Raw genomic sequence first — 22,178 nt, forward strand, 5'->3', positions numbered from 1 at the left:
CCTTTATAGGACTTCGAAAGTATGTTGTATGTGTGTGGTTTTTGTTCTCCCCCCCCCCCCCCCCCCCCGAAAATTAGTTTGAAAAAAAGCTGCGCAAATATCAAGCAACCTAAATTGCAACTAGCACCATTTTATTCTCCAGGGTTTCTGCTTTCAGAAAACGTATACCTTTTTGTTGGATTTAAAGTAATTTCTAGTGCAAAAATAAAATTATAAATGCAGATGTTAACATGTATGTGTGTAAAAAAAAAAAAAAAAAAAAAAAAAATGTAAAGCATCTGTAAGCAAATAGTTGGGGATTTATTAGCACATATTCTATAAAGAGGGGGTTTTGGGACTTTAAATGAGGCATGGTTGGGTGCCTCCATCCCAGTATTGGGTACATTCAAAGGGAAATTGGGACTTTTTAAATGAAGCAGTTGAAATACGGAGTTAGGAGTGGAAATATTTAATTCATAACAAGTATAATAGAATAGATGATGTATTAACGCAGAACAGAATTTATTTGCATATTTTACACCTACCTGGAGATCTACTTTAAAATTTACAGATCTGGCTGTAAGCTAAAGCTGGCCGTAGATGTGTTTTTTTTTTTTTTTTTTGGGGGGGGGGGGGGGGGGTCCCCTGTTTAGCCAGCGACCTAAAAAAAACAAAACAATGTCTCCATCCACACAAACCAGGTTTCAGCCTGTTCAACAGGGATCGGCCAAGATTTGATCTATGTATGAAAAAATTGATTGGATGCCTAGATCAACCGGTAATAATAATTATTACCATAAATAAATTAAATTGTTCTAATTAATCACTAAATTCTGGAAGATTCCCACCAGAAAAGTGATCCTCCCAACCCTAAAGCACATCAGACAAAACAGTTCTCCCAGGAAGGATGATGAGGATACTGTGATTAATAAATTAATTAGTAAGCGTGCGTGACGTCAGTGCATTGCCTGGGGGAGTGTCAGCCGACTGCACCAGCGAGGACTGAGTGGCGGTAGCCAGCGGAGTGTACACAGCGGGACATTCAATCCACAGCCGTTCAGAGTGCTCATCGTAGCATGTAATGTGCACAGTGGACCTTCAGATCGGATTGTTTATCCCAGGTGGGGATCGACCTATGCTGATGGGTAGAGGTAACAGGAAGGCTCCTATGCCCCCCCCCCTCAGGCAGAACAGAAAAGCGCTGCAGGAAAGATTCCCCCATCAACACTGACTGTGCTGATGGGGAAATCAAGAAATTTCCTTTCCTTCCACCCGTTGTGGAAAGAGAGAGAATCAAATAATCTATGGGCTGCTTTTCTGGTTTCTACAGGGTGTCAATGATGACAGTATAGTCTTCTGAGGGTTTCCCATGATCCTTGGTGTAGTAAACGTTCTGAGACATCCATATTGTTTCCTGGGTAGGTAAATCCACATTAAGATGTTAATTATGATCAGTATGAATAGCCTGTGTTTGTGTTTATTAATGAACGTGTCATTCCCATTGAAGTATAAACTAAAAGCATAAACAAATGCAAGCATTTTTATATATATATATTTCTTTGGTAGGTAAAACGGTAGCTTTATATTTCATCTGTCCTTAATTGTTCACCTGTTACAGCTAAGGGTACCACTGCTTGGCACCTCCTTGGCATAGTGTGCTTCAGACCTCTCCCTAGTTGGTGTTTTCTCACTTTTTTTTTTTTTTTTTTTTTCCCCCCCCTAGGTAAACCTGAATACAATCCGCAGATGCATCCTTATAAATTATAATGAGGACACCCAGTCGCTGGACTTCAGACATTAGTAAGTGCTCTGAGATTTCCATGTGGCTCAGATGATGGTTTTATAGTCTGAGCAGAGCTTTGATCTTTTGGGAAATTCATCTGGATTCAGGATCCACAAGAAAAGAAGTGCAGGATATGGAGGAAAAAAAAAAACACACACTTGTAATCACCTAGGTGGATGTAGCGTCAGTCCCCTGCTGCCTCTACACCGAGAACTGATCACTCAAAGGCTGCTGATCACTCAGTTCTCTGTCCTTCAGAGAGTCAGTGACTGTCAGTGAAGGGATCAGGAGTGGTTGGCTCCCGGAGTGCCGGGCTGTGAAGGGGGCAGGAGCAGCTGGATTATGTCTTGCTGGTCAACACTTTAGAATAGGTGACATTTTGAGTATGGGAGGAATCTCTTATAGAGAGCCTGATGCTTGATATTTTTTGATGTACCTTCCCTTGAGGAAAGCCAAGATGGCCACACCTAAGAGCTGTCCTACTCTAAGCTGCTTTGGTGGTTTTTGTTTTTATAAGTGCAGTGATCAGGACAGGTTCTCTTGAAACATTTTATTGATGGCATTAGTTAGGTGCAATATGTACTGTCAACCTATAGGTGGTGCATTTGTGTAAGCCTGGATTGGGCCTATTTCCTAAGGTAGTCTTTAACCACTTGAGACCTGCGCTATAGCCGAATGACGGCTACAGCTCGGATCTCCTTTGCCGGGACTACGTCTATTGACGTAGTCCCGTGCACGAGCGGCCTGCACGCCCCCTGGGGGGCGCGCGCGGCGCGCTCTGTGGTCGGCGAGTCTGAGACTCGCCTGATCACCAATCCGTGCAAGGGGTCGATCCCGACCCCTTATCACGTGATCAGCTGTCAGCCAATGACAGCTGATCATGTGATATAACGGAGCCGGTAATCAGCTATTATTCCTGTCAGCGCGAGGAGAAAAAAAAAGCCGATCACCGGCAGCCGTGATCGGGACATCAGTCTCGATCACGGCCAGCCCTGCTAGTGCCCACCTGCCCCCTGCTAGTGCCCACCTGCCCCCTCATAACTATACATAATAAAAAATTAGTGCCACCCAGCAGTGCCCACAGTGCCACCCAGCAGTGCCCACAATCTGCCTCAACAAAGGTGCTGCACCCCAGTGCCGCCCATCAGTGCCACCTATCAGTGCCCATCAGTCCCATCTATCAGTGGTACCTATCAGTGGTACCTATCCGTGCCACCCTATCTGTGCCTATTAGTGCCGCCTTAACTATGCCCATCAGTGCCCACCAGTGCAGCCCATCAGTGCCGCCTCATCAGCGCACTTCAATGAAGGAGAAAAAAATTACCTGTTTGCAAAATTTTATAACAAACTATTAAACATGATTTATTATTTTTTTTTTTGCATCCTTTTTTTTGTTTGTTTAGCAAAAAATAAAACTCCCAGCTGTGATTAAATACCACCAAAAGAAAGCTCTATTTGTGGGAAAAAAAAGATAAAAATTTCATTTGGATACAGTGTTGTATGCCCGCGCAATTGTCATTCAAAGTGCATCAGCGCTGAAAATTGGTCTGGGACTGAGGGGGGTTTAAGTGCCCAGTAAGCAAGGGGTTAACCACTTAAGCCACGGAAGTATTTACCCCCTTCCTGACCGGGCCATTTTTTTAGGTTTTTTTTCGATGCAGCACCGCGTTAATTTAACTGACAATTTTACGGTCGTGCGGCGCTGTACCCTAACAAAATGGACGTTCTTTTTTTTTTTTTTTTTTTTTTTTTTTTTTCACACAAATGGAGCTTTTGCGCAAACCAATCAGTATACACTTTTTGCGATTTTTTTTATTTACCAAAAACATGTAGAAGAATACATATCGGCATAAACTGAGGAAAATTTGGGATATTATAGCAAAAAGTATAACATATTGAGCTTTCTTTTGGTGGTATTTGATCACCTCTGCAGTTTTTTTTTTTTTTTTGCGCTATAAACAAACTATTTTGAAAACCCCAATATGTTATACTTTTTGCTATAATATCCCAAATTTTCCTCAGTGTATGCCGATATGTATTCTTCTACGTGTTTTTGGTAAATAAAATCGCAATAAGTGTATACTGATTGGTTTGCGCAAAAGTTATAGAAATTATATATCTATATCTATATATATAATTTTCTTTTTTTTACTTCTAATGGCGGTGATCTGCGATTTTTTTTTTTTTTTTTTTTTTTTTTTATCAGGGCTGCGACATTAGCTGGGGGAGGAGACTGATCGGTGTTCTATATGTTGTAGGAACACATGATTTGTCTCCTCTCCCCCTGACAAGACGTGAACCAGGCACGCGCATCGGCCCCTCAGTGACGTAGCACGCGCGCCCCCCTATACCGGAGGAAAGCGGGGGCGTCATATGACGCCCGCCCAGAATGGGAGATCCCATCTGCGGATGTCATTTGACTATATGCCAGGAATTAAGTGGTTAAATGGGTATGGAGATCTGAGATTTTCATACTCAAATATTGACCTTCCTTTTGCAGAGCTTACTGTCATTTCTAAAAAAAAAGACTGTAGGAAACCTTGCATGAAAGAGATGGTCCGGACAACATCAAACCAAAGTACATAAATTCACTGTGTCCTGCAGCAGCATCTTATCATAGAGAAAGATCTGCAGATAACCACAGGCAGCGGTCTTAGTCATTGGCTGTTTACTCCCATCTAGGAGCACTCCCAAAGCACGTGTAAAGCAAGAACATTATTTCCTCACTGTTCAGCTGCTGCCCACGTAATTTCTGTCCTGTTGCTCTGCATTTTAGGAAGTTGCTGGCCCTAAAGACTTTTTTTGTTGTTTTGTTTTTTACAGAAGTGACTTCTTCATTTCAAGCAATAGTACTGTGATTAGCATCTGGTAGAGCCCCTTGTTAATGTATTTTTTTCTGCTGACTGTGTCCATAGAGAAGATCCCTTCCTATGTTGTGTGGTCCCTAGGGCAGGAAGTGTGAGGAATCTTTCCAGTGGGAATGCAAACACAAAATAAATTCCTGCTTTTCTTAGTAGATTCAGAAAGGCTCGGGCCTTTTATTGCTGTTTTTGTATTCTTAAAAATGATCTGTAAATTCTTTTGTTTCTACAGCAGTGTAAAGGTGGTTCCAGTAGGAATGAGCAAAGGTATAAAGAAGTTGCTTCAGGAGAAGTTCCCAAATATGAGTCGCTGGGAGGACATCAGTGAGCTGCTGGTCAAGTAAGTATATAAGTGAGGTAATATCCCTCCTTATACTGGGATTGGTGCAGCCTTCTCAAATGTTTTACCCCAGGGGAATGCATGAAATCCTTTTCAGGTCACAGGAATTCCTGCTAAATTCAGTTTGGGGGCCAGTGGATGAAATGTCCCCTTCATTGGTGCCCTTACAGTGATGATCTGATTGACACCCTTATGGTGTCGCTAGTTGTATTTAGTGCAGTAATGGAGATCTTTTGGGCTATGTTCACACCTTTGCTCCTGCTTCATGCATTTTTGGTGCTTTTTTGTGCGATTTCATGCATTTTGTGCATTTCTTTAGGCCTGGTTCACACCTATGCAGTTTGCTTTTGATATGTTTCTGCAATGCTTTTTGCTGTACGTTGTGTGTTTTTTTTTTTTTTGCACAAATTTTTCCCACATTTTGCATTTTTTTTTTTTTTTACTTTTTTTTTTTTGGCCAATTTGTTGTTGGGCAGATGAAAGACTTAAACTTAAAATCTCAGCAAAAAGTGCACTACATGCTTTTTCTGCAGCTTTTCCATTGAAGTCTATTGAACCCAAAATGCACCATTTAGCATTTTTTTTTTTTTTTTAAAGTCTGACCCTTTCCAAAATTGCAGTGGATGAAGAAACGTATAGATGTCAACGTGTCCCATAGGAAACCATGTTAAATAGACTTTAGTGCGTTTCTGCAAAAAGCACTGAAAACGCATAGGTGTGAACTGGGCCTTATTCATTGCAATGGTCTTTTATGGCTTTTTTTTTTTTTTTTTTTTACTTTTGGCCAATGACAAGCTATTAATGTGTTTATTTTTTGGCAATAGGAATGTATTCAGAAGTGTCATTTTTATTAAGCATATACTGGCATATGCATTTAATGTGTTCTGTCCAGAAGAAACTGTTTACTTTCTTTCTGTGTGGTCAAGTAACTGTCCCAATCCTCACCTTACGGGGAATGTCCTGCTATGCTTGGTGCGATCTTTGTATTTGTCAAATGGATGGTAGAGGAAGGATCTTAACTTCACCAGCCAGATTAGCTCTTCTGTGTCAATCATGCTGTGATCTCCTCAGTTTTATGTGCAGCCTGTGGGGTAGATGTTGCTAGGAGGTGTCTAGTTGTCATACAATGAAATGTGTCAAAAACACATGTACATGCGTTTTTGATGCAGTTCCATTGAAGTCTATGGACCCATAATTGCACCATCCTGCACCAAAAGAAGTGTCTGCAGCTCTTCCAAAATCGGACTGCAGAAAAGCACATAGGTTTAATGGGTCCTATAGAACTCAATGAGAAATGGCTTGTCATGCATTGTTGTGCTTCAGCATTGATTGATTCAAGACATTTTTAAAACTATAGAAGGAATGTAGACTGTTAAAACTTTACATTGGCTGCTGTTGGAAAGTTTGCATTTCAAAGCTGTAAATAAAATAAAAAACTGACAGGCAGTTGAGTCTAGAGGCTTTTTTTTGGAATGCAAACAAAAGGTTCAGAAGCTGAGTTTACAGGCATTTCAAGCGCTTCTAAATGCGGTAACTCTTGTTTAGCCGCATTTCGTGTATATATATATATATATATATATATATATATATATATATATATATATATATATATATATATATATATATATATATATATATATATATATATATATGTATGTCACTTGTAGTCAGTCCCATCCCCCACAGTTAGAACACACACAGGGAACACAGTAACCCCTTCCTTGCCAGTGACATTTACACAGTAATGAAGTGCATTTTTATAGCACTGATTGCTGTATAATTGTCAATCGACCCAAAAATGTGTCAAGTGTCCGATTGTGTTTGCCATAATGTTGTAGACCGTTGCAATTTCTAGTAAAAAATAATAAAAATGCCATAAATCTATCCCTTATATTGTAAATGCTACAACTTTTGCGCACACCAATCAATATACGCTTTTTGCTGGGTTTTTTTTATTACCAAAAATATGTAGAAGAATACATATCGGCCTAAACTGAAGGAAAAAAAAAATGGGGCTATTTATTATAGCAAAATGTACAAAATGTGTTTTTTGTTTTTTTTTCAAAATTGTCGGTCCTTTTTTTCTTTGTTTATAGCGCAAAAAATAAAAACCTCAGAGTTTATTAAATACCACCAAAAGAAAGCTCTATTTGTGAGGGGAAAAAAGGACATCAATTTTGTTTGGGTGCAACATCGCACAACCACGCAATTGTCAGTTAAAGCGACGCAGTGGCGAATTGCAAAAAATGGCCTGGTCATTGTGCAGCCGATTCTTCCGGGGTTGAAGTGGTTAATCCTTTCTAAACGCGCCATGTAAACACGGCAAAACGGACATTATAAACGTGGATTACCATCTGTCAAGTTTTAAGCATTCAGGAGAGTTTGTAAAAACATCCCACGTACATGAACTCTTGGTTAATAAATTAGAGCAAAGAGCAGTTTTGTGATATTATCCAAAAAACCTGCTTTCGTGCAAAAATATAAAAAATTTAAGCCGCACTCCAAAACTTAGCTCTCCTTTCCAATTGTCAAAAAAGACTGCATACGTCGATGCCAAAATCCCAATGTATTCTATTTTTTTTTTTTACAATTATTAAACACTGAAAGCCTAAGTTTTGGAGCGCAGGTTATATTTTTGACTGCGAGTGGAGATGACTATGGTGGCCGGCACTTGGGTTGTCCTTGTGAGATGAAAGGAGTAAGTCTGGAGCAGAGCCATTGGTTTGGATATGACTGTTTTTCATTCTCGTGCCAGTTTCAGACTTCTGATTTTTGTCTGTCCTCTTTGTGCTGGATTCGAGAGCTGCAAGGTACCTGATTCTAGCAAGTAGTAAAAACATTGTTTTTGCGTTTCCAGAGGAGCCAATCTCTCGGAGAGCGAGGCAGAGCAGGATGGAGACCACAACATCACAGAGCTGCCCCAGGCCTACGCTGGCAGAGGCAACATGAAGTCCCAGCAGAGTGCCGTGCGTCTGACTGAGGTCAGGAACGAATCTGTCTGCTTATTGGAAATTCCTTCATGTAAAGTGGTTTGTGTGCAATAACTCTTCTCTTTTTCACAGATTGGACCCCGGATGACACTGCAGTTGATTAAGATAGAAGAAGGCTTGAGTGATGGCAAAGTCCTGTATCACAGCTTCAGTGAGTTATGGGTGTTCATTTTAAAGTACTGAAATTGATTTTAAGAAGAAGCTTTGAATGTTTAGGAATGGCATTGGTTAATTTAACGCTGCATAACTCCAGCCAATTGTTTTACAGTGTATTTGTTCATTTCTTCAAGATTTGTGCGGTAATCCAATGTGAAAATGTGTCTTGGTAAAGAAGCTACCTTTCCTATCAAGACCAGTCACTTCTTGTGCAGGGGGACTGGTCTTGTATTTGCCCCCTTCTGTAGGTTTCTGCAGGCAGCTTGCAGTGGGTGGAGCTGCTGGGTCCTTCCATCACCCCTGCTCTCTGCACGGACTCTGTGCAGCCCAGTGATGATTCTGCAAGTTGATATCTGAGTTTTCAAAGGCATTTGGTGCACACAAAGTGGATTTATATCTTTTGTGTCTAATGTGGAATATATATAAATGAGCGCTTGTGCCTGGAGTCCAGCTTTAACATTTCTCTGGCATTCATTTATCTCTTCCTATAATGCCAGTGGACAGATTTTTCTATTTCCTGTGGCACCTGCACAAGAAATGAAGGGTGCATATGTCGCAGGAACATGAAGGCATAGACAGCAAAAAAAAAAGTTCTAACCCTTCCTCACTACTTTTTTGTTTGGTTCCCAGTTAGTGAATTTTTTCATCACTTCCTGTTCTTAAAGTGGACGTAAACTCCCCTATCGTTTTCAGCCAAGGAAGCTGCCATCTTTGCCTCTGTTTAATCTTCAACTGCTATGGTGCTGCACATGTGATTCTTTATGACACCAGCCATTGGATGGTTTGATAGTTTGGCTGAGAGCACAGCCAATGTGCAGTTAGCATTCCCGGCATGCTTTTTTTTTTTTTTTTTTTTTTTTTTTTTTTTACTGTTTAACCACTTCAGGACCGCCGTATTGCCATTGTACGTCAGCACAATGGCACAGGCAGGCAGAATCACGTACATCTACGTGATTGCCTTCCAGCGGGTGGGGGGTCCCATCGGACCCCCTCCCGCTGGATACGGCGGTCCGATTCGGTCCAGCAGCGATCCGTGATGAGGGGATGGCCGTTCGTTTTCGGCCACCCCCTCTGGATCGCTCCTGGCCAATGAGAAGCTTCCTCCCCTGTGTATTGTTTACACAGGAAGGAGGAAGTGATGTCATTCTCCTCGGGGCGGTCTTTTTGACCGGACTACGAGGAGAAGAGTAAAAGTAAGTCTGCACGAACACTACACTGACATGTAGGTACACACAGGCACACAAACCCCCCCCGATCGCCCCCCGATCCCCCCCCCGCCCCCCCTCCCCCCCCAGTCACAGTGTCACTGATTGCATTGATCATTTCTTTACTGATCAATGCATTCAGTGTCAGTTGTGACAGTAAAAACTGTCAGGACAGTTAGTGTTAGGTCCAGGGTAGCCCCCTATCACCCCCCAATAAAGATTTAACCCCCTGATTGCCCCTAGAGTTAACCCTTTCACCCCCTTTTGCCAGTGTCACTAAGCGATCATTTTTCTGATCGCTGCATGTGTCGCTAGTGTCGCTAGGTAGCTAGTTATTTTTTTAGGTTCACCGCCAGGTTTTTATATCGCTAGGTACCCCGATATACTACCCAATAATGTTTTTAACCCCCTGATTGCCGCTAGTTAACCCTTTCACCCCCTTTTGCCAGTGTCACTAAGCGATCGTTTTTCTGATCGCTGCATTAGTGTCGCTACAGTCGCTAGGTAGCTAGTTATTTTTTTAGGTTCACCGCCAGGTTTTTATAGCGCTAGGTACCCCGATATACTACCCAATAATGGTTTTAACCCCCTGATTTCCGCTAGTTAACCCTTTCACCCCCTTTTGCCAGTGTCACTAAGCGATAATTTTTCTGAACGCTGCATCAGTGTCGCTAGTGTCGCTAGGTAGCTAGTTAACTAGGCTCCCAAAAAGTCCCCCACATGTGGTATCCCCGTACTCGGGAGAAGCAGCAGAATTTATTTTAGGGTGTAATTTGACTTCTGCCCATAGCATGTGTGAGCAATATATCATTTAGTGACAACTTTGTGCAAAAAAAAAAAAGTTTGTAATATTCCCGCAACTTTTGGCAAAATATAAAATATTCCATGGACTCAACATGCCTCTCAGTAAATAGCTTGGGGTGTCTACTTTCCAAAATGGGGTCATTTGGGGGGGTTTTGTGCTATTTTGGCATTTTATGGCCTTCGAAACTGTGATAGGTAGTGAGGAGTTAAATCAAAAATTTGCACCCTTAGAAATCCTGAAGGTGGTGATTGGTTTTCGGGGTGCCGTGCGCGAGTAGACTCCCAAAAAGTCCCACACATGTGGTATCCCCGTACTCAGGAGAAGCAGCAGAATGTATTTTGGGGTGTCATTTCACATATAACCATGGCATGTGTGAGCAATATATCATTTAGTGACAACTTTTTGTAAAAAAAAATTATTTTTTTTTTTTTTGTCATTATTCAATCCCTTAGGACAAAAAAAATAAATATTCAATGGGCTCAACATACCCATCAGCAATTTCCTTGGGGTGTCTACTTTCCAAAATGGGGTCATTTGGGGGGGATTTGTACTGCCCTGCCATTTTAGCACCTCAAGAAATGAGATCGGCAGTCATAAATTAAAAGCTGTGTAAATTCCAGAAAATGTACTCTAGTTTGTAGACGCTATAACTTTTGCGCAAACCAAAAAATATACGCTTATTGACATTTTTTTTACTAAAGACATGTGGCTGAATAAATTTTGCCCTCAATGTATGACTAAAATTTAGTTTATTCGATTTTTCTTATAACAAAAAGAAGAAAATATCTTTTTTTTTCAAAATTTTCGCTCTTTTTTCATTTATATCGCAAAAAAAAAAAATCGCAGAGGCAATCAAATACCATCAAAAGAAAGCTCTATTTGTGGGAAGAAAAGGACGCAAATTTCGTTTGGGTGCAATATTGCATGACCGCGCAATTACCAGTTAAAGCAGCGCAGTGCGAAATTGCAAAAAGACCTCTGGTCCTTAAGGTGTTTATTGGTCCGGAACTGAAGTGGTTAAATCAATGGTTTTACTTCCACTTTAAAGGAAATTTTTTGAAAATCAAAGCAAGAGGAACCGCAATAACATGATGGGTCTCCCAACACTTTCTCACGCTATCCATAACAGTCATATCAAACTCTTCTGATCTGGAGGCAACATATAAAATCTGTCCCCTCCCCACTTTGAACTCTCTAATTTCTGGGTGTATATGATTATACTGACCAATAACCGCCAATGGTGGTTTCATGTTAGATGGTGCCCCCAGGAATCCATTGCAACCCCCATTCGTGACAGGGTTTAAATAAATCTAACTTGAAAACTCTATGTAATAAAATTGTCATTGGCCTTTCCTGCAAAAACAAATTCTTCATTATTGACCTCCTATGTGAACATGTGGCCAATAAATGTGTGTCTCATTTTTAGTTAAGAAGACAGAAGAGGAGATCTCGGCAATGCTGGATCGCAAAGAGAAGAAACTGAAGCTGAAGAATGAGCGGAAGCAGAAACAGGAGCAGAATGTGCAGAAAAAGCAGCAGCAGAAGGAAGAGAACAAGTACGTCACCACTCTCTGTGTTATATAGCTATGTGGAGCACATGAGTGGTTTTTGTATGTGCAAACATCTTTTGGTAAACGCAAGCCTGAACCACTTCAGAAGATTTGGCTGCTCAATGACCAGGCCATTTGTTGTGATACAGCACTGCATCGCTTTAACTGACAACTGCACAGTCGTTCGACGTTGTACCCAAACAAAATGTCCTCCCCCCCCCCCCACAAATAGAGCATTATAAACAAAAGAATAGCGACAATTAAAAAAAAAAAAAAAAAACTTGCTTTTTGATAAATATCCCACATTTAACCACTTCAATACAGGGCACTTTCGCCCCCTTCCTTCCCAGCCCAATTTTCAGCTTTCAGCGCTCTAGCGCTTTCAGTGACAATTGCGCGGTCATGCTACACTGTACCCAAATGAAATTTTTATCATTTTGTTCGCACAAATAGAGCTTTATTTTGGTGGTATTTATTCACGACTCCGTTTTTTATTTTTTGCGATATAAGCGCAAAAAAGCGGAAATTTGGAAAAAAAAAACAATATTTTCTTTTTTCTACTTCAATAAAAATCCAATAAAATCAAATTTTGTCATAAATTTAAGCCAAAATGTATTCTGCTACATGTTTTTGGTAAAAAAAAATCCGTTAAGTGTATAATAATTGGTTTGTGTGATCACGGACATATGTACGCAAATGATCATGTACATATGTGTGCAGGTGATCACGTACATATGTGTGCAGATAATCATTGGGACATGTGATTTTAGTGGGACGTATGTGGGGGACATGTTTTTATTATTAGGGACATGTGTTTTTATTATTTGGGGACATGTATGTTTTGGGGACATGTGTGGGGACATTGTGTTTATACTGTGTGATGTGTTTACTGTGTGGTGTGTTTACTGTGTACACTAGACTGGTGATCAGTGAGTAAAAAGCTGTAAAAAGCAGCTCATACTCACTGATCAGCAGCCGGCTGCAGCGATCTGCTCTCCTCTCCACAGCGATGACTTCTGTGTGAGGAGAGGAGGAGCCGATTGCCTAGCAACCGGCTGTTTGTTTACATCACATGACGGCCGTGATTGGACACGGCCGTCATGTGATCAGGAGGGCCAATCACAGAGCCCTCCTGCCGATCTGAGATGCGCCGTGTCCGGGTGACACGGGCGCATCGGGATCGCGCCGCTGCGCGGGCGCGCGATCCCGCTACTCCTGAATGACGTTCCTGAACGTCATATCAGGAGTAGGCGGCTCCCACCCGGCCGTATATGTGCATTGGCCGGGTGGGAAGTGGTTAAAAAAAAAAAAAAAAAAAAAAATTTCCTCAGTTTAGGCCGATCCGTATTCGACATATGTTTTGATAAAAAAAAAAAAAAACGCCATAAGCGTATATTGATTTGTAGATGCTATAACTTTTGCGCAAACCAAATATAGTTATGGCATATATATATATATATATATATATATATATATATATATATATATATATATATATATATATATATATATATATATATATATATATATATATATATATATATATATATATATATATATATATACTATTATTTTTTTCCTTGCTAGTAATGGCGGTGATCTGCGATTTTTATCAGGACTGCGATATTGCGGCGGACAAATTAAACACTTTTGACACATTTTGGTACCAGTGACAATTTTACAGCTATAAAAATGCACTGATTACTGTATAGATGTCACTGGCAGGGAAGGGGTTAACACTAGGGGGCGATCAAGGGGTTAACTGTGTTCCCTGACTGTATGTTCTAACTGAGGGGATGGGAGTATCTAGGAGGAGAGAGACCGGTGTTCATACTTAGTGTGAACACACGATCTGTCTCTACTCCCCTGAAAGAACCGGTATTTGTTCATACACACAGATCCGATTCTCGCTCTGTCTCGAGCAATCGTGGCTGCCCGGCGGTCATCGTGACCGCTGGGCACTCGGATTGGCTCCGGATACATGCGCGTGCACCTAGTGGCCAAAAGGTGAAGCGCCGTAAAGTAACGTAGTTTCACCCAGCTGTGCCATTCTGCCACAGTAAAACTGCAGCGACCGGTTGGCAAGTGGTTAAAATAATTGTGAATGATCACCTTGTAAAACAACCCATTCAGTTTAACATAGAAATGTAAGGCAAAACATTTTTGTAAAGAGATAAAATAAATTTTAACGTCCAGCAGGATATGCTGATCAGTAGTGTGGTGTGTCACTCTGACACACTGCGTCTTCGATCCCGGTAAAAATCTTATGCGTATGAGATTATCAGTGCAGCCCCATCAAGGATGCCAACCAGTGCTCACCAGCAAATCACCCATCAGTGCCGCCTCATCAGTGCTTATCAGTGAAGAACACAACTTGCTAATTTACAAAATTTTGTAACGGATACGAAGATAAACTTAAAAAAAGACTGAATTATTTATTTTATTTATATTTGTTTAACAAATAACCAAGTGCTGATCAAATACCACTTTAAAAAAGCGTTTTATTTGTGGGGAAAAAAAATTTTGTTTGGGTACAGTGTTGCATGACCGCACAATTATCATTGAAAATGCGACAGCTCTGAAAATTGGCCTGGGCAGGAAGGGGGTAAAGGTGTCCAGTATTGAAGTGGTTAATAAGTGATCCCATTCCCTCAATTCTCAGCTGCATAAGAGCTCGGGGAGGAGGAGAAGCAGCAGCACACTGAGCTTCTAAGTGAATGGCTGTGCAGCGTGCCAGGACATGTCTGATCATTGGAGGAGAGCAGTCTGAGTTTATCGGCATAAACTGAGGAAAATTTGGGATATTGTAGCAAAAAAGGGGTTAACCACTTGGGAGCAGTGTAGGAGTTAAGTGTGTCCTGGGGCGTGTTTCTAACTGGGGGGGGGGGGGGGGAGCGTGGCTGTGTGACACTGATCTCTGCTCCCGATTACAGGGAGCAGAGATCAGTGACCGTGTCACTAGGGAGAACGGGGAGATACTTGTTTACATTATCATCTCCCTGTTCTTCCTCCCCGCGAGACGATCGCGGGTATCCCTGCTGCGATCGAGTCTGCAGGACCCGCCTCGGAGCTTGCCACAGGGATAGCCCGCTGGCTGCCTCTTAAAGGGCAAAATACAGGTACCTTAGTTTGCCTGTACGAGCCCTTCTGCCGACATATATCGGAGTGAGGTGGTTGGCGAGCGGTTAAGTGAACCTGTCTCCAGGAGTCCCTGGATCTCTGGTGCACACTTATGGGCTGTCTGGAATGGGGAGGGAAACTTGCCTTCCAATTGGGCAAATGCAGAAGTTCTGTGTATAGTGTGTATAGCATGCACCTAGGTAGGATCCAGGCCTCTGCGTGCAGAGAAGTGAATTGGAGGTGCATTGCCTGCAATTTGCAGCATCATCTGTTTCTGCAATGTATTTCAAGAAGAGGTTTTTTATTTTTTGCACTGTTAATCCTGGGCAGCCAGCTTGGGGCTCGTTCACATGGGGTGGGTAGACAATAAAAGCAGGTTGTTGAGGTGAGGTTTTACCGCCCTCCTAAACTAAGAAATGCAGTCATTCAGAGCTGTACCAATGCTGTGAAGGCTGCAGGAGAATGCACATGGGTGGGACAGTACACTGAAAATTACTATGAAACACACCCCCCCCAACTCATTCACCAGCTAGTCAGTTGCAATCTTAGTCAATCTACATCAATTCTCATATTTTTACATTGCTTTGTTGAATTGGTAAATGTCCCCACTGTGACTCTGTCACTTAGAAAGGTTGTTTAGTTTACTAGAATCAATTGAAAGCCCTGACCTTTTACGGCAGCCCCATACCAAGAGCGTGTGCAATATGCAAGTAGCTTTACACCAAATGAAGCTGAGGCCCTCGTCTTCCCGTCTCATACCCTGAATTTCAGTACTAGCAGCTCAATGACTAGGAGGCACCCATATTGCAATGGAGGATGAGGGGGGTGTTCTGGTTTCTGACGAGAAGCAAAGTCTGTATCTGTGCATGCTGCCTGGGTGAGGGGTCCTAGATCAAGCTGGAGGACCATTTTGGCAGGCAAGGGTGTGTTATGCCTACTATTACTATTTCCTAGTAATGCTAGTTTATACAGACTCTTCTAGTAACAGGTTTCCTTTAACATGGAGGTAAATTCAGCCACACATGCAAAATTTTGACAGTACGGCCTTGGAAATAAACCTGTAAATGGAGTGTGTTTTAGCCAATGTACAGTAGCTGTTTCCTTGATTTTTTTTTTTTTTTTTTTTCTTCTAGATTACTATCTGTATGAGTCTTAGGAATAGTTTTACAGGCCCTTACACTTAAACCGGCCCTACAGCTTCATTGCAGTATGACTTTTTCTTGCAACGTATGCAGTGACCTTTTATAGTGATATGTTCTCTCCCTGCACACAGGAATCGCAGTATGGCCGGTATGAAGAGGAAGAAAGGTGAGGATGATGAGGACAGTGAAGTAGAGGATCCTGGTTTGTCAGGAGAACAAGATCCAGCTAACCTGTCAGAAGATGATGATGCCGAGTATTACAGACAGGTGGTTGGGGAGGAGCCTGACCAAGGTACCGTCTCCCTCATATATTCTTTTGTGCTTCAAGTCCTCTTCATTAATGTTATATGTGCTTATTTGCTCTTTAGTCGTATTTCTAAGTAGGTAATGTTTTTTTTTTTTTTTACCTGGACTAGTGCTGATCAGAAAAATTGCTTCTTTAAAGCTGAAATTTGGGTATAACTGTTTTTACATGGCTACATTGGTTCAGTTTAGACCAATGTAAGTTCCCTGTGGAAGCCGGAAATCATTGTAATCAGCACCAGTAATCATCGCTAGCTTCTGGGTCCCATGCTGAGCACCTGCCCTGTTTCTTAGTGAACAAAGTAGGTCGCTTGCTCAGTACCATTCAGGGAACACTTTGCATTTTATTAGAAAATGCAAAGTATTTTCTGATTGGATGAGGTGGCGATTGTGATATCCCTGTCCCATTTCATCTCACCCAGAGAACACTTTACATTTATTGAAAAAAGTAAAAGTAATGGTTTAGTGCCCATGTAGAGCGAGCACCTTTCTGTGTTCACAGGGCAGCCACTTGACATTGGACCCAAAAGCTGTTGAAGATCACTGTAGGAGCGGTGATTTCCAGCCTCCACAGGGATCGGCCAGGTATGGCCAAACTGAACCAGTATAACTTGTTAAACCTTGCCATACCCAAACTTAAGCTTGTAATCCTTTTTATTTCTCTGATTATTTTCATATAGATTTGTTTGATCTCTAGAGAATTAAGACAATTAGAAATGTAAACCGCATTTGTTTATTCATTGTTAAGTCTGCTGACAATGATTAATTTCTGCATGTTTATATTGTTGTCCCTTGTCCTTTTTCCCTATGTGTGCGTGTCTAGGATGTTTGTCATACCATTTCTGAAACATTCTCTATTGAGTTCTATGTAAAGATCTAGATTATAAAATATAAAGCATAACTAAAAAACTTTATCCATCCCCAACCCTCTCCCCTCTCTTTGCCAATATGTTCTTTTAAATTTATCCCTGGTTTTATACACCATTCACATACTAACCCACCCAGGGAATTCCGTGTTTTCCTGCTTTGATCCACTCCTGCCACAAGCTGGGTCCCGCACCACCATCTTCTTATGATGTCATTCAGAGCCAGTTGTTGTGTTCCTGGTTCAGCCAACTGCCCCCGATATCCTGCCAGGTCTAGCCTCCTCTGGCCACTGTATGGAAATGAAAGCATCTTGCAATATGTAACCAGCATATCCCAGAAGGCTTCAGAATGGAGGAAAGGTTATTCATGCCTAGGCGAGGTGTGGACTGGAAAAAAAAAACGTGTGTGTGGTAGGGGTGGTACAGTGATGTATAATTCATTTGGTGAGTGAAGGTCTGCTGTAAAGTGGAGTTCCACTCATTTATAAGTTTTTATTAAAAGTCAGCCGCTACAAAAAGTTTAGCTGCTGACTTTTAATAAACAGACACTTACCTGTCCTGTCCCATGGTCCAGCGATGCGCCTGAAGCCTCACTCCTGTCCACACCTTCATTGCAGGGTGCGTGAGTTGTGCTGCGCTCTTAGTGGCCAGGCAATCTTCTGGGACCTTTGACATGTCCCAGAAGATTGCAGAGAGGAAGTGGGATAGGAAGTACCTGTCAAAACTAGATCCCCCCCCCCCCCCAAAGAAAATTGACATGCAAAGTGTGGCTTGTAAGGGTGCAAGGAGTTCTTAAAGCAGGAGTTCCACTATTGTTTGTTTAGCACTCATGGAAAACTTTTAAACATTTTTTTAATATATAATTATACAGAAAGAATGAATGTTAGTTCTGATGTCAGCTGTTAGGTTTAGAAGTAACGGCTTTATCTTTCCACCTTTTTAGACCTATTTCTCCACGGAAGCAAAAAGCCCTTTGGGGGCAGGAAGTATGGACCTCCCAGAAAAAAGTTTAAAGGTTCTAAAGGACCTGCCAAACAGAGGCGGGATTCTGATTCCCAGGCTGAACCTCACAAGGGAAAATTCTCCAAACACCAAAAGTCAAAATTCCCAAAAGGACAGTCACCCCGACCTGGCAAAAAGCAACAGAAGTTTCAGAAAAGTAAGGAGGGGAAAGGAGCACACAAACACTCTCCTGCTCAGAGTAAAAGGGGCTTCAAGAAGCCGGGGGCATTTGGCTCTAAGGGCCCAAAGATGGGGAATCGCTCAAAAACAAACACCCGGCAAAAAGTGGGTGGGCCAAAAGGAAAGGCTTTCAAGCAGAAGAAAAAGTCACATTAAATGGACAACTGTTAACACATCTTCTGTAAATATGTGTATTTATCATCTAGGTATCCAACTATTGACTGCCAAAAAAATAAACTTAGTTTCCTTTATAAATTTGTATTATTTTTTTACTTGGTCTTTAAAACAAGAAAATAATAAGAGGCATTTGTAACAAAGGCAAAGTAAGCTTTTCAAATTTGTGGCTACTGAAGGTATATTTGGGGGGGAAAAAGATTGCAAAAACATGTTCTAACCATCCACAGGAAGAAGAAATGGCTGCTCACCACGGCTGCTCCTGAGTCCTTTTATTGAATATATCCCAACATGATGCACACAGGACACTGACAGGCTGCAAATGGTTGACACATTTCACACAAGACAACTGTGTTTAATCATAATTATGATTCCTAGTATGCACACACAAAATTAATCATTGAACCTCATGCCAATGTGTTTAAAAATCCTAAATAAACCAAATCTACTTATAAAGCTGCTTCTCCAAATGTGCAGAGACACTACAAATTAAAATTTTTAAGTGAGGGGGTGCTATACTTAAATGGTGTAATAATACCTGTGGTGTTTATTGATTTTGTATTTAAATTTTATTTATTATTCTCCGAAATAGTGCATAGAATATATAAAGTGCACAAAGCATTTAGAGTGCTTCAATTAAAGTTCATTGAGCCCTTGGATGAAAAAAATCTTGATTCTGCAATGTGAAATGCGAAACTAAATACCTTCTGCCTGCGCTAGAGCTAAAAGACCGCTAAAGCACAGGCTCAAATTGCTGGGAGGGCGTCTATGGACATCCTTCCGTGATCATGCTTCCCGCATGCCCCCTACGGCACGAGTCTGTGATCACCATGTCCTTTGGACAGAGATCGAGTTAAAGAGCCAATGGTTCTTTACCATTTGACCAGCTGTGTCCAATCGCAGCCTGGCCACAGCGTAAACAGGATTTGCCTGTTATCGGCAGTCCTCTCCTCACTCTGACAGCGTGTGGAGAGCTAATAACTGGCAAATCCACACAGGGAACATCTACAGTGATGATCAGGGCACTGATCATCAGTACATTGCCCACAAATGCTGCCAATCTGTGCACATCAGTGAAGGAGAAATATTACTTATTTAGAACAGAAACTAAAAGTTTTTTTTCCTTTTTTCAAAATTTCCGTTTTTTCTGCAAATAATAAAACCCAGTGGTGATTAAAAACCACCAAAAGAAAGCTCCATTTGTCTAAAATAAAAAAAAAAAAGATAAAAATTTTGTTTGGATACAATGTTGCATGACTGCGCAATTGCCATTTAAAGTGTGACAGCGCTGAAATCTGAAAATTTGCCTTGGCAGGAAGGAGGTGAAAGTGCCCAGTAGGCAAGTGGTTAAACCATCACCACCAACTTCATTCACACCTGATGTGCTCTACTGGAATATTACACACCAGACTGCCATGACCTAAACTGAACTAAAAAAAAGGTCAATAATTGCTTGAGTACTGAGTTTCCTTATAGCTCTATACATATAACACACAATTATCATGGATCCAATACAGTACTCCTCTCCGCTATGTTACCATAAATCAGAAAAAAAACTAGATTGTGTAACACTGTTTATTAAAAATAGTTTAAAAACATGGACAAGCGGCTTACATATATGGTGCCCTCCCTGTGACTGGAAATGTTTGCCCGTTTTTTTAATGTTGGGATCGCCACTGCTCTGCTCAAGATCTGGAGCCGGTATGCATTCCACGTGCCAGATACTTGGGACCGAAAGATCGGAACCCGGAAGTGATGTGACTGGAAATTGCATCACTTCCGGGTTCCGATCTTCCGGTCCCAAGCATTCGGCAGGTGGAATGCGCACTGGATGCGATTTATTGACCACCTTTTTAGTTGGAGGTCATGGCAGTCTGGTGAGGGATATTACAGTAGAGTACATCGGGTGTGAACGAAATTGGCGGTGATGACATTTCACATTGAAGAATCCAAGAATTTTTTTCATCCAAGAAGGGCACTTAAGGCTTTATGCACACTAGCATTACTCATAAGCGAAAAAAAGCTAGAAAAAAATGCTGGATGAATATTGCTTGCGTGAGCCACTGGTCACGGCACTTGCTACTGAAGAAATGGCACAGGCGGCTGTTTGTTCACAGCACATGTATATATATTCTGTCAGTATATATGATATTTACCGTACTTATAGGTGAGCCTTATTATAGGCTTACCTATAAGGTACAACTGACACTGTGGTTTACAACCTCTTTAAGTAGCTATTAGGAGTATTAGCATTTTATTAGTGTGTTTGCAGTACATGAAGAAAAAAAAAGCTGTAGCATTATAGGAGCATTTAGCAGGCAGTCTTTTATGACTTGTAAACTGACAGTGGTGCTGCACAGCTCTGTGTATAATCCTGACAGTTTACAGATATTGGGAATAAGAGTTGGGTGCCAGGGTGTTATTACAGATATTGGGAGTAAGAGCAGGGTGGCAGGATGTTACAGATATTGGGAGTAAGAGCTGAGTGCCAGTATGTTATTACAGATATTGGGAGTAAGAGCTGAGTGCCAGTATGTTATTACAGATATTGGGAGTAAGAGCTGGGTGCCAGTATGTTATTACAGATATTGGGAGTAAGAGCTGAGTGCCAGTATGTTATTACAGATATTGGGAGTAAGAGCTGAGTGCCAGTATGTTATTACAGATATTGGGAGTAAGAGCTGAGTGCCAGTATGTTATTACAGATATTGGGAGTAAGAGCTGAGTGCCAGGATGTTATTACAGATATTGGGAGTAAGAGCAGGGTGGCAGGGTGTTACAGATATTGGGAGTAAGAGCTGGGTGCCAGGATGAGTGAACTCCTGTGCACATGCGTTGCATCATCCCAGCTGAGCAAAATAAAACCAGCTAAAGAATCAAGATCATAAAGACTGAGGCCGCGTACACACGAGAGGATTGTCCGTCCAACTTAGTCCGCTGAAACGTGTTTCAGCGGACAGTCTGGCGGACTAAGTCTTTCGGAATTTCCGTAATACAGTCCGTCCAAACTTGGTTTCAGCGGACAATCCGCTCGTGAGTAGGCTAGTTCGACGGACTAAGTATGGCGCATGCTCAGAAAGGATTTACACGGCCGAAGGTTGCATTGCTGTGTATTGGACGTCGTATTTCTAGTCCCGTCGTACGTGCTGTACACGTCATCGCGCAAGCTTTCAGCGGACTGTCTGTTCATCGTGTGTGGTCAAGTCCGTTCATTCGAAAGTAGGACGGACTGTCTGTCGGATTGTCTGACGAACTTAGTTGGCCAGACAATCCTCTCGTGTGTACGCGGCCTGAGAAGACATGACGGAAAACTGTTGGCACTATATAAATTCTGTAAAATGATAAACGGCAACGGAGCTATGGGGGAGATTAGACATGGCGCTGGGTGGGGCACTTTACAAGGTAAGGATGGCATAATGTTCACATAGGTCATGCATATTTACACAAGCTCCTGGGGAACCTAAAAAGTTGAATTCTGCTTTAAGCATGAAATGTATCTATGTTCCTAAGGGAGATTTGAAATCATTTTCATCGCATGAAGGAAAACCTAGTCCTATCTCTTCCCCCTCCTGCCTCCCAGCACTGCTGTTGGTCAATGAGCCTGAGTTGACAAGCAAGGGCGTACTTCATTTGCCATAAAAAAAAAAAAAGCAACAAATTGTGTATTTGTTCTTTTCATGCAAAGAAAATGACAACCCAATTAGTCTATTTTTGTGTGCAAC

The 22,178-nt window shown here is 41.6% G+C and overlaps 1 protein-coding gene across 1 annotated transcript in view; it reads left to right on the forward strand.

Annotated features, from left to right (window-relative positions):
- The window catches only part of PPAN (peter pan homolog), a 28,707-nt gene extending 10,170 nt beyond the window's left edge, over positions 1 to 18,537 (forward strand). Inside the window, exons 6-12 of the mRNA XM_077470183.1 lie at positions 1,703 to 1,779; positions 4,856 to 4,963; positions 7,821 to 7,944; positions 8,026 to 8,104; positions 11,546 to 11,675; positions 16,063 to 16,223; positions 18,044 to 18,537. Coding sequence (XP_077326309.1) covers positions 1,703 to 1,779; positions 4,856 to 4,963; positions 7,821 to 7,944; positions 8,026 to 8,104; positions 11,546 to 11,675; positions 16,063 to 16,223; positions 18,044 to 18,438 — 1,074 coding nt within the window. The 3' untranslated portion in view covers positions 18,439 to 18,537. The remainder of the gene's footprint in view (positions 1 to 1,702; positions 1,780 to 4,855; positions 4,964 to 7,820; positions 7,945 to 8,025; positions 8,105 to 11,545; positions 11,676 to 16,062; positions 16,224 to 18,043) is intronic.
- Positions 18,538 to 22,178: the final 3,641 nt, after the last annotated feature.

This window comes from Lithobates pipiens, unplaced genomic scaffold (assembly GCF_037356315.1).
Source record: "Lithobates pipiens isolate NorthernLeopardFrog02 unplaced genomic scaffold, aLitPip1_a1.2 Scaffold_8, whole genome shotgun sequence".
NCBI classification, from domain to species: domain Eukaryota; kingdom Metazoa; phylum Chordata; class Amphibia; order Anura; family Ranidae; genus Lithobates; species Lithobates pipiens.